General features: G+C 55.3%; 1 protein-coding gene across 1 annotated transcript in view; it reads right to left on the minus strand.

Moving 5' to 3' along the window:
* Positions 1–9,967, minus strand: part of LOC113407682 (paired box protein Pax-8-like) — a 17,043-nt gene extending 7,076 nt beyond the window's left edge. Inside the window, exons 1-7 of the mRNA XM_029912634.1 lie at positions 9,826–9,967; positions 5,477–5,693; positions 4,043–4,240; positions 3,416–3,504; positions 1,980–2,105; positions 1,067–1,242; positions 354–474 (exon numbers count right to left, since the gene is read on the minus strand). Coding sequence (XP_029768494.1) covers positions 354–474; positions 1,067–1,242; positions 1,980–2,105; positions 3,416–3,504; positions 4,043–4,240; positions 5,477–5,693; positions 9,826–9,967 — 1,069 coding nt within the window. The remainder of the gene's footprint in view (positions 1–353; positions 475–1,066; positions 1,243–1,979; positions 2,106–3,415; positions 3,505–4,042; positions 4,241–5,476; positions 5,694–9,825) is intronic.
* Positions 9,968–12,676: the final 2,709 nt, after the last annotated feature.

The raw sequence follows: 12,676 nt of genomic DNA on the forward strand, positions 1-12,676 counted from the left end.
GGGGCAGGGCTGTGCAGTGTGGGGACAGGCTGTGCAGTGGGGGTCACCGTGTGTGCGCAGTGGGGGCAGGGCTGTGCTGTCGGGAGCAGGAGTAGGGTCCCAACAGAAATTCCATCTCCCTATTTGTCTTCCCCAGAGGTTCATTTCCCTGGCAGGTGCTGGGCGGGGGGCTGGGTCTGTAGGGAGGGGCTGAGTTGGGAGAACCTCCTGCAGGCTCCCCCAGACAGCAGGGTCCCAGCGGGTGCTGGCCTTGTGGCCCCTGGCCCTGACCCTCTGGCATCTCCCCACGCCAGCCCCAGCCTTCCCTAGACTCCCCCGGCTGTGGGGGGCAAGCCTTGAGGGTCAGCCCTTACCCGTCACGGCCGCGTACGGCTGGGGGGCGGCCAGGCCGCGGCCGAGTGACGTGTTGGAGGCGGTCAGCGCAGCTTTCCCGTCGTCCAGCGCACTGCTCAGCAGGGGCAGCGGGTAGAGACCCTGGGCGAGGGGGCAACAGAAAGGTCAGTGACCCCTGGTAAGGCTCAGCCCCCCGAGTTCTCCTAAGACCCTCATACTGCTCACCCCCCAGGGGACTCCCCAATACTGGTCATCCCCCCTGCTGGGACCCCCAGTACTGCTCAGCCCCCCTGAGAACCCCCAATATTTCTCACCCCCCCACTGGGACCCCCAGTACTGTTCAGCCCCCTGCTGGGAAACCCCTCCAATACTGCTCGCCCACCACTGGGACCCGCAGTTCTACTCACCCCCTGAGGGGACCCCCCCAGTACTGCTCACCCCTGCTGAAACCCCCTGTACTGCTCCCCCCCACTGGGAAACCCCCCAATACTTCTCACTCCCCCCACTGGGATACCCCCAATATGCTCACCCCCTATGGGAAAGCCCCCAATACTGCTCACCTCCCACTGGGATCCCCAATACTGCTCATCTCCCCACTGGGACCCCCAATACTGCTCCCCCCCACTGGGAAACCCACAGTACTGCTCCCCAGGGGCCTCCCCAATACTGCTCACCACCCCGCTGGGACCTCCCAATACTGCTCATCCCCCAGAGCGGTGGGCACGGCCCAGACCTGCTCGCCCTTGGCATGGCTGGGGGAGGCGTAGGCCTCAGGGTAGTGCTGCCGCTCGAAGGGGCACTCCAGTGGCTCCAGGGGGGGCTGGCCGAAGGCTTCGGAGCGCAGGTGCTTGCGGGCGGCGCTGGCGCTGCTCTGGGTGTCCATCCTGAGCCGGCAGCTCTCTGGGTCGCCTGCTGGGCAGAGCAGCCATGAGACTCCCATCCAAGGCATGTGCATGGCCCAATCCCACAACCAGCCACGGGCATGGCCCGATCCACGACCGGTCCCCCCACAACCAGCCACGGGCACGGCCCGATCCCCGACCGACCCCCCAGCCACGGGCATGGCCTGATCCCCGACCGGTCCCTCCAGCCACGGGCATGGCCCGATCCCACAACCAGCCACGGGCACGGCCCGATCCCTGACCAACCCCCCAGCCACGGGCATGGCCTGATCCTCGACTGGTCCCCACACAACCAGCCACGGGCACGGCCCGATCCCCGACCAGCCTCCTGGCCACTGGCACGGCCCGATCCCCGACCGGCCCTTCACTGCCAGCCCATAGCTCCTCCAGGCCTGGCCCAGCTGCCCCAGGTATGCCCAGGCACCACACGGCAGCATGATGGCACCGCAGAGGGCATCACTGCCTGCTGGGCCCCTGGGCCGGGCACGGGACACTGACACCAGCCTCCATGGGACTGGAGGCAGCCGCTCTGGAGCCACATGGGAGCTGCCCTGGGCCCAGCCAGTCTCAGCGCCGCCTCCCCTTGGGGGGCTGGTAGGAGCAGCCCTGGCTAGGTCTCTGTCGCCATCACGGGGCATTCGCACCCACCCCCCCGGCATCGGAGGCTGGACCCCTCTGTCCCCATCTGCTGCCAGCCCGGCCCCAGAGAACCCTGCCCCCTGGCACTGTCCCACCCCCACTCACTGTCGTCCATCTTCCTCTTGTTGTCGCTGCTGGCCTGGGCGATGCCCAGGAGCCCGCTGATGGAGTAGGTGGAGCCCAGCGAGTCCGACTGGGGTGACTCCGGGGGGGTCACGGCCGAGCTGGGGACTGAAAACACACACCCCCGGGTCAATAAGCCTTGGCGCGAGCGCCAGGAGATAGGGCGGGCACGACGCCGGGGCACCTCACCCCATGGTGCTGGGTCGTGCAACCCGCCCCGAGGACGGGGCAAGGCTGGGTGTCCCAGGCGACCCAGAGGAATCATCCCTTGCAGATGTCCCTGGCGCACCGGGGACTCTGGGAGCTCCAAGCCTGATGCCAGCTGGCTGTGTGACCCATCCCTTCTCTGTGCCCGTTTCCCTGCCTGGGGGCAATGGCATAGGGTGGTCAGAAATGGAGGGCGTTTTCCACAGAAATTTTCAATTTTTTGGGTGGAAATTTAAATACTGAAAATTTTCAGGAAAAAACAGAAAAAAATTTATTTGGCAGTGCCGCTGCAGTGCCTTCTGGGAGTTGTAGTTTGGGTGCCTTGTGTCACACCACACATAGGCCAGGATCCCTAGTGAGACTACATCTCCCATGATGCACCACGGAAGCAGAGTCCCTGGCTATGGTGCATAATGGAAGATGTCCCCAGCCAGGGAGCCCAGTCCATAGAGGGGAACAGTGATATGGGGCAACGAACTACAGTTCCCATGAGGCACAATGGTGACATTTTGAATTGAAACATTTCAGTTTGGGAGCATTTGGGGTTTTTTATGGGAAAAAAAATCAAGATTTTTCTGCAGGAAACTGACACTTTTCATGAAAAATTCCGTTTTGTTGAAAATTCAAGTTTCCATTGTTTAGGTGGAAAATTTCCCACCAGGCCTGGGCACGAGGGCTAGTTCCATATTTCTGTAGCCCACCCAGCATGGCCAACTGTGCCGATCTAGGGACTGGGCCACACAGAGCACATGAGTAGAGCTGGGAGAAATATTTTGGACAACACTTTTTTGGGGGAGGGAGGAACAAATGTGGATTCCGGGCCACCGAAACATTTCGCCATTGAAATGCTTGTTGGGGGGGGGGGGGGGGAAAAAAATGGGGGGGGGGGGGGGGGGGGGTGTGGGGGGGGGAGGCGGGGGTTGAACTGATATTTTGCTTCAAAATGGCTCAAAACCAAAATGTTTCATTTAACTCCAGACGAGTTCTTTGAACTTTTCCAAATGGCCAGAGATTTTTGACAAACTCCACTCTTTGCCCAGCTCTGCTACTGCCTGGAAGCCAACAGAGGGGCCGACTGAGCGGCGGGTGCTTTTGAGATCTGTGGGCTCCGTCCCCGCCCCGCTAACGCTCTAGAGACAGACCTTGTGCGGCCCTGGGAATCAGCCACTATAACACCCAGCCCCCATACGAGACCCTGCCCCAGAACTCACTCAGGCTGTGCCCAGGGCTCAGAGCTTTGGAGGCCACGCAGTTGTCCATCGGGAGGTTGAATGGCTGCTGGACTTTGGTCCGGATGATTCTGACGGGGAGAAAGGGCATCAGAGAAATTAAATGGCAGGCCCTGGGCATGGGCGTGTCCAGTGTGAGAATCGGGGCTGCTCCGGCACAGACTGGCTGGACCGACACCTGTCTGGGAGGAAGCTGGAGGCAGGTCCCCTGGACTTCGGTGAGTGGTTTCTAGCACAGATTGAGGGGAGATTCATCCCTGGGCAAAGTCCTAGGTACCACTTCAGTCCCGCTTTGCCTGAGGGGCATCACAAAGTACTTTAGCCCCATGTTCCGGATTGGGAAACTGAGGCACAGAGAGGGGAAAGGGAGTCCCCCAAATCTCACAGGAATCAGGACTGAAATGGTGTCCAGGCCTTGTGGGATTTAAGTGGTACCAAGGCCTAATAACCCCACCAGGCCCATGTCGGGCACCTCCCTGCCCTTCCCAAGGGATGGGGGTCCCAGCTAAATGAGAGTGGGAGAGCCCCGATGGATAGGAGGGGTTCCTGGGAGATGGGAGGGGACAGGACTGGCTACATCTAGGGGAGATGGGGTCCCCCGGCTCCGACCTGTTAATGGAGCTGACGCTGGGCACAGTGTCGTTGTCGCAGACGCCCTCGGCCAGCAGGCGGTCACGGATCTCCCACGCGAACATGGTGGGGTTCTGCCGCTTGTAGTCCCCGATCTTCTCCACCACCTTGGGGGTGGCCACCTTGGGCTTGGAGCCTCCAATCACGCCGGGCCGGATGCTGCCGGTCTCGTAGTACCTACTCCAATAGAGAAAGCAAGAGGGTTACCGGGTAAACCGAGGGAAGGGGATGGCGGGTACAGCTGGGGTATGAGTGCTTGGGGGGCTATGCTGTGATACCCTCCCTATGGCGTGAGCCAGGGGCTCGTCTTTCAGCACAGCACCGCGATCGCTCGGAGTGAAATAAACAGCTGGTTCCTCCCAGCTCACTGAGTTGCCTGTGGGGCATCGCAAAGTACTTTAGCCCCAGATGGGGAAACCGAGGCACAGAGAGGGAACAGGGCATCACCCCAGTCTCAGATGGGGTCTTTGTAAATAGTCAGGGGGTGTCCAGCCTCAGGGAACTATATCAAGCTGTTACCTGGTCAGGCATGTCCCGCTTCCTCCAGCCATCCGTTCCTACTGTGCCCATCACAGTGGTGTCTGGTGCTATTCTGGGACCCTGGGCTGGTCAAATTACTTATTGCAGATAAATGACCCTCCCCATACAGCCCCTCCCCAGCCCTGCAGGACTGTGCCCAGCCTAGGGCGTGCTGCACAGTAACTCACGTGCACTTCAGAGACTAACCAGTGGCAGGGGATGCACTGAATATTGGAGTGAAGAACCCATACTACCAAACTCCTGGCACCATCCACCCAGAGCCCACCACTGGCAGCAGGAACCGCTAGCTCCCGTGTGGGGTGAGCGTTTCCCAGCCACTCTGCACCAGCCAACTAGACTTGCTGGGAGCCAGGCGCAGGGATGGCACCGAGCCGCCAGGGACTGTAGTTTCTGCAGCTATTTGAGCAGAGAGTCCTGTCCCGCCATGCCGAGAGCTGCCTGCTCGAGAGGACCCCAGCCAAGCGCAGGCCCCGAGATCATTGTCTTCATTAACAGATGGGAAACTGAGGCATGCAGAAATACAGGGAGAGGCCCAAGGTCACAGAGGATCCGGGGCAGAGCCAGGAATTGAACCCCGGGCTCTTGAGTGCCAGACAGTGCCCTAGCCACTAGACCAGCCTTTGCGTCCCCTTAGCTCTGCCCAGACAGGCCCTAGTTACCCTGGCCGGGGTCTCTGCAGCGGGACCGTTCCCAGACTGGACGGCAAGCTGTGCCAGCCTGTAACAGCTCCTGGCCTGGCTCCTCCCATGGAGGGCAAGCTGGGGGAACTCTGCTGGGGTCTGCTGGGAAGGCAGGTGTGGCTGGCCGGGAGACTGTGAGGCCCCGTCCCGGCTCCACCGCCAGCCAGCAAAGGGCTCCCGCTTCTGCGCTTACCTGCCCAGGATTTTGCTGACACAGCCGTGGCTGACTCGCAGCTGGCGGGAGATGTCGCAGGGCCGCACGCCCTGGTGGGCCAGGTCCACAATGCGCTGCCTGACCACTTCCGGCAGCGGGCGGCCGTTCACGAAGGCCCCGCCCAGCTGGTTCAACCCGCCGTGCCCTGCCGAGAGACAAAGCCAGCCCCGGGCAGGCCAGGGGAGGCCTGGTATTACTTAGGGGCCATGTACCGCAGCTGGTTACACGCACTGGCTCAGCCCCGAGAGATCGGGCTGTGTGCAGGACCCCCGGGGGATGTTCTCTGGCCGGGGTCCTGCAGGCACCAGACGCATCGCACCATCTCCCGGCCTTAGACTCCAGGGATCAATGAGATTTTTAGCAAACTTTGGGCTGCTAACAAGTGAGATTCCTAGAGCCCAAACTAGGGTCACCGACGCCTGTGATTCCATCACGGGGCTCGCGATATTGGCTGTTTTCCTACAAGCCCCAGCTCCCAGAGTCGCGGGATGACAAGAGAATCTCTGCTGGCATTTTATTAAAAAGTAAGTAAGTTTCTGTCTCTCGTGGTTGGGGAGATAATGTGACCCCCAACATGACCCCAATGGCTCAAACCCCAGAAAGCAAATAAAAAAAAACTCATGATTTGTTTAGCCTGGCTCGGGATTTGTGCTCCCTTGGTATTGGCGGCACTGCTAACAGCCTCTGTCCCCAGGGATGGCACAGGCACTGGCTTTCCCCGCACCAGCCTCACCCAAAGATATTTTCTGGTAGCACCTAGGAGCCCTGGTCCGAGATTAGGTGCTGCACAGGCAAATAAAACAAACATAGATTATATCTGAGATTGTTGGACAGAGCAGATCTAAGGGATAAGGGTTTGTGTAAAATGGGTGATGTGTAGGAATTCCCACTGGAGCTTTTTTAGGTGGAACAAGCAGCGACACCTATTATTAAGGTGGTCTGATACTTCCCATTATGAACCTCTGTTTTCAGTTATGTATAACTTTGCGAACTTAAACTTTCAGGGATGAAATTTTCCAGGCCAGGGTCTGCCACAGGCTGAACTGATTTGGAAAGTTTCGGTTAAAATGGTTCTGCTGTTTCCAAGACCGAGGCTGGGGGGAAATACATGGCTTTGCACGTGTTAAAAATATCTTGTAGCCCTTTTGTTGAGAAGCTCTAACACCTCCATGCTTTGGAGGAAGAACTTGAAATTTGGCAGGTGGGAGATTGCTCTGGGATCAGTGAGGTGCCTTTTGCCATCCCCATGAAAATTCACCTAAAGTTGGCCATTTGATGAGCCCCTAAAATCTCAGTTCACACATGCTCAATGGAGACTTGTTAGAGTTTGGCAGCTAAATTCTCCAAAGATTCCATCTGCACTGAGCACGCTCCATCCCCTCACATGTGACCAGATGTTGCTTGCTCCATCCCCACAGTGCGAATGAGCATGCTCCATCCCAGGGCTGCAGGGGCTGAGCAGGACTCCTAGAGGCTGGGGCTGCTGTGGTGCTGGGATCAGGGAGACTGTCTGTCCCATGCATTCAGCAATTCCTGCTGCAGGCCACAATGCCGAGGGGGAGGAATGGGGGAGGGTGAACAGGAGATGTAGGATGGGGCAGGACAGCAGCGGAAGAGGACAGGGAGAGGTTAGAGCTGGATGGGAGCAGAAGAGTCTGTCCCCACTAGAGACACTCCCCAGCAGAGCCTGGAATGGAACCCAGGAGTCCTGAGTCTCCCCATTCCTCTGCTGTCTAGAAAATAGTCATGAAGCCCCCCGGCAAAGTGTGTGTGTCTTATCCCTCTCTAGTGGCAGGCCCGCATAGAAGATAACAGCCTACTACTCCTGCCAGTTACTCAGTTAGCTCAGGTGGCAGAAGTCTGTAGACATAATGACCCCAGACCCACTGGTGGCCCATGTAGGGAGACAATATAGTTCCACAGGATGAACTGCTGGGTTTTGCTACAGTTTTAAAAACCATCAGAAATTACCCTGTCGACATCTAACATTAACAGAATGTTCAGGCTGCAAAGTCAAAACACTCAAGGGTTAGGAGATGTCAGCTTGAAGGCTTCCCATGCAACCTGCATTCAGCTCTCCTGACTTATGAGCCAGTCTTTGAAAAACCTGCTTCACTTGGGTGCCCTAGTCCACAGCCAGTGATGAATAGGTGGACCAGTACTCCAGGAAGCCAGGTGATTTCATGGACTGTATTACAGTTCTTTCTATGGATCTAGCATCCTTCATCTGCGGCTCTCTAAGCCAGGGCTCCTACACTTGGAGTCATCAAGCTGCCCGATAACCCGTGCGCCTGCTTGGGTTTCCGTAACACAATGCGGACGAGGTATTAGGGAAACAAGTGGGGGAGGTAACGGCGTTAAAAGCTCTGACCTCACCCACCTTCTCTCTAATATCCTGGGACCGACACAGCTACATCACTGCGCACTACAGTGTGTTAAACATGCAGGCGAGCTCAGCGCGAGCCGCGCGCACAACCAGAATGAGAGTCCGCACTCGGCTGCAGCAGCCCACTGGCCTCACTACTTCACTATCCGGGCAGGTGCAAGGGAGAGCATGAGTTGCAACAATGTTGAATGCTGTAAGAAAGAAACAACGCTGGTGCTAACAGGAGCGACAGCTCAGCCAGAGTGCATAAAGCGGGATATAAATAACCCTTTGGGGACTAATCTCAGGGGATTTTTAACGCTGTAGCACAAGCCTCGTGAGCCCGAGTCTGAGACTCGCTGCCACGGGTGTATTTTTGCAGTGTAGACGTCCCCATAGAGGCCCGGAAGAGACCTGCCTGGAGGCAGCTACCCCCAGCTGCTACTGCCGGGGATTTAGACCTTTCTCTGAAGTGCCTGGCGCTGCCGCTCTCCCAGCGAATCCTCGTTTGCCTTCCCCGTATTCTGGGAGTTTGTGTCTGACGCAGCCGACCATGCTCGCTCAGCCCGCACGGAGGCTGGGCTTTGGGACAGACCATCCCTCTGGGCCTGTCTCCCCTGCAGCTGGGAGCGAGGCTCAAGCACAAGTAGACAGACCAGCAGGGCCCAGACCAGTGCGCTAAAAATAGCAATGGGGAAGCCTGCCTGACCTCCCCAGCATGAGGGACTGAGAGCCAGGCTGTCCTAAGCCTGACGAAGGAGGTTTAATCTCCCTCCAGCGTTTGTTACAGCGTCGGAATGCTCCAGAACACCGTTCTGGCACTTTTTTAGGAGCTGGGGGGCGTTTCGGTACCTCTGCAGGGCCTGGGCCAGGAAGATCCTTCCCCCCACCCCCAGCTACAGAGCATCCTCTGAGCTAGCAGCAGGGCCGGCTCTAGGCACCAGCAAAACAAGTGGTGCTTGGGGCGGCACATTTTTAGGGGCTGCATGGCCGGCGCCAGAATGCCGCCCCTAAAAATGTGCCCCGGCCGCCCTAGCTCACCTCCGCTGCTGCTGCCGCTCGCGCGCCGCTACTCGCCCTCCCTCCCAGGCTCTCAAGCCTGGGAGGGAGGGGGAGCAGCGGCGCACGAATCAGCTGTTTCGCGCGCCGCGGCCGCTCGGGGTCTCCCCCTCCCTCCCAGGCTCTCAAACGCGGGCGCCGCTTCTCCCCCTCCCTCCTAGGCTTGAGAGTCTGGGGGGAGGAGGCGGGGGGTGGGAGGGGGGGGGGGGGGGGGTGGGTAGAACGGGGGGGGGGGGGGTGTGGCCAAAATTGTTTTCGCTTTGGGCGGCAAAAATCCTAGAGCCAGCCCTGGCCAGCAGGCACCGGTGCCCGGCCCAGGCAGGGCGCTCAGTGGTGGGTCAATGCGGACGGAGCCGGGGACACTGCAGCCGGGCAGAGTGGGAAAAATTGATGGGGGGGGGCAGAAATCGGATTTTTTTATTTAAATACATTTTTGGATTTTATTGAAATGACAATAAGTTTTTCTTTTTAAAAATACACCTGTTTCAAAGGCAATCTAAATGTCATACGAAATATGTTCAGGGCTAACGCTCGTTATAATCTCTTCAAACATTTCAATACAAATAAATTGGCTGAATCCATGCGCCTCCAGCAAAACCTCTGCGCCAACAGCTGCTTGTCTCTAGAAAAAAAGAATCAGGGGCAAGACACCTAAGTTTGGAGGCCAAGCTTTGTAAATAAGGCACACTAGGTCCTGTGCAGTATTAAGGTGACCTGGGACTGTGCAAGTGGGCGCAAGAGACTGGCAAAGTCATCACAGGTGTTGAGACCTGGCCTCTGACTCCAGCAGACACCATCAGGTGTCATTGGGATCATCCTCTGAGCCTACCTGGGCAAACTCCTGGTTTATAGCTTCTGGTCGGACTAGCTCCGTTCTCACATTATGACAACCATGGAAACGCACTCTCCAGCTCATGGAAAAACACGGATCTGCCGGTAACTTCCAGCTCTTGCTTCTGGGTGGATCTGGGCCCTTTGCGTAAAGAGCCTTGCTCCATCTCCTTGTGAGCGTACACGGACAGAGACGCAAACACACCAAAATCCATTCATTTCCGTGCCAGCCTCCCTGTCTGACTCCAGATACTGCAGCACCACTGGCACGTGGGTCACACCAGCAGGAGTCTTGGAGTCACGTTCGTTCTTTTGCGTTTCTGGGGGCAAAGGTGGGGGGGGCGGGAGGGGTTAGATAGCAAGGAAGAAGAAGCAGGACGTGCAAGGCTGCTGTCAAGGAAGGGTCGATTTCAACACCTGGGAGCTGGAGAAAAAAACCTGCAGTGGCAGCAGGTTGTCAAAGAGACCCTGTTTGGGGATATTTTCAAGAAATCCCTGTAAAAAGGGAACACGTAACAAATGTGAACAGTGCCACAAAGAGATGCAAGGCCTGCTTGGCAGAATGAACCGCCGTGAAAAATGCTCCTCAGGAGGGAACAACTTTGTGAACATGTCTGATCTGGATCTGGTCTGGATCAATTGGTTAGTAAACTTATTTTTGCACCGTTCTCAAAGACTAGCTACCATGCCTTACTGTGCTTGCAAGGGACACCTTGGATTATTGTCAGACAGCTGTGTTTTGAGGGCATTACTTACATAGGAATTTCAAAATGTTGGTGTTCAGAATAGAACTGGCATGTTAGTTTGTTGTGAGAGGATTTATCAATTACTGCGGGACTTCTGAGGTTTATTTTTTTTATAGCTCAATATAATCAAACATCCTGGGTGACGATTTCCCATTTAAAAGTAAAGGTTTATTTGGCATCTAGGAATGTTAACATTTTTTTCCAAGCTGTTTGGTGTGTTGCTAGAGATAAGGGTTTAAATAGATTGAGATATTCCTTATGATTTATTATTTTCCCTATAAAACTGGATTTAGAATAAATATCATTTAAACAGTGGTACAAACAGCTGCAGTAGGAGGAATCTATCATACAATCTCATTTTTTATAAAGTAGTGCAAGGCGCAATACTCCGTGAGCGAGAGTGACTTTTTTACCACTTTGTTTCAGGGTCTAGCATAGACATACATGGTTATGAACGTCCATCATCTGCAATGTCTACAACTTTAGAGTCATCTGCTGGTGCCACCAGCAGTGCTACAAGTAAACGTACGTCAGGCAGTAAATTACTTGGATTAAAAAAATCAACAAACCAAACTTTCCTTCATTGTCCAGTAAAGCTATGGATGAGTTTGTAATCAGGAGCAGCAAATTCCACCAAGACTCCATAGATGCAAAGATTGTTCGGTTCATTTGTGCAACAAATTCTCCCTTTCGTCTTGTTCAGGACAAACATTTGATTGACATGGTTCAATCATCTGAGCAGGCTGCTCCACCCAGCAGAACAGCCGCTGCTGGACAGTTGCTGGCTACAGCGCATGAGAAGGGAATTCAACAGTTCGCAAAAACCATTGATGGGAAATTTGTTAATCTGAGTCTTGATGGGTGAAGCAATGTACAAAATCATCCAATAATAGGTATTGTGTGACAACAGAAGATGGAGTTGGCTGTCTTATAGAAACAACTGATACATCAGGAAATGCCCGTACAGCAAAGTAGCAGGAAGAGTGATAACAAACCATGAACAAAAAATCAAGTGTCAGGTGTGTAGCTTTGTCCCAGACAATGCTGCCAATGTAGCAAAGATGAGAAGAAATCTAGAAGAAGATAATGAAGGGAACCTGACACTTATAACCTGTGGATGCAGGGCTCATGTGATGCATCTTTTAGCCAAAGACTTAAGTTCAACTCCAGGAATCAAGGAAAATGTTGTTGAAATTGCACAATATTTCCAGAACAACCATTCTGCTTCAGCGTCACTGAAGAGAGCAGGAGGATCCAAACGAAGTCTCCCCCTAGGTGTACAATGGGCTTTCAGCAGCTGACTGTTTGAAGCTGTTGATTAAGAACTGGCCTGTTCTGATGGCCATTTGTGAGGAAAATTGTGACACAATAGCTGGAGTTCTCCCAGCCAAAGTAGCCAACCAACAACAAGAGAAATGGAGAAGAGATGCTGGATATCCTGAAACCTGCCTCGGACAAACTGCAGCAGGATGCTGCTGTATTGCTGCTGGTGTGGAAATACGGAAAGACCTTCAAGAGACGCTGAAGAAAGAAATAGCCACCAACAGAGGTAAATTGCAGACAGGAAAGAAGCGGCTGGATCAAGCACTTACTCCGATTCATGCTCTTGCCGATATTCCCAACCAACCTACCCGGGGAGATGAGTAAGTGCAGAAGAAGATGCTGCTCTGACATGGCACCTAAGAATCACCCATCAATCATGCCAACCATCATAAAATTCCGGGCTGGAGGTGAACCCTGCAAGCAGCACGTATTGGCTGCTGGTGTTTTAAAGGAAAGTCCCACCACTGAACGGGTGGAAGTCACTGGTGAAGCACCTGGAACCAGTTTGGTGAAGTGCTAGCCCAGTTTTTGCAGCAGTCGCCTCTTCTTCATGTACTTCATTCGGACCAATTCATTCATGGTTGAGAAGTTGACTGGGAGTTGAAAAAGCCGGAGCATGTGTCGTGAGGAGGGAAAGATGAGATCTCCTAGTTTGAAGGACAGCCTAAGTCACTTAGGAGGCTGTCGTCTCATTTCAAGAGACAAGCGTCATGGAGTTCCAGCGTCTAGTTTCTGCCCATCCTGTCCCCAGTCTTCTGGGAATGACCCCTTCGCTGAACTGGGCCCCAAGGACCCACACAGTTCCACCAGGGCAGGCCCGTGGCCTCCACCGCTCCGACACTCCCTGCAGTGAAT

The sequence above is a fragment of the Terrapene carolina genome, unplaced genomic scaffold, assembly GCF_002925995.2.
Source record: "Terrapene carolina triunguis isolate 2854851 unplaced genomic scaffold, T_m_triunguis-2.0 Scaffold51, whole genome shotgun sequence".
Classification (NCBI taxonomy): Eukaryota; Metazoa; Chordata; order Testudines; family Emydidae; genus Terrapene; species Terrapene triunguis.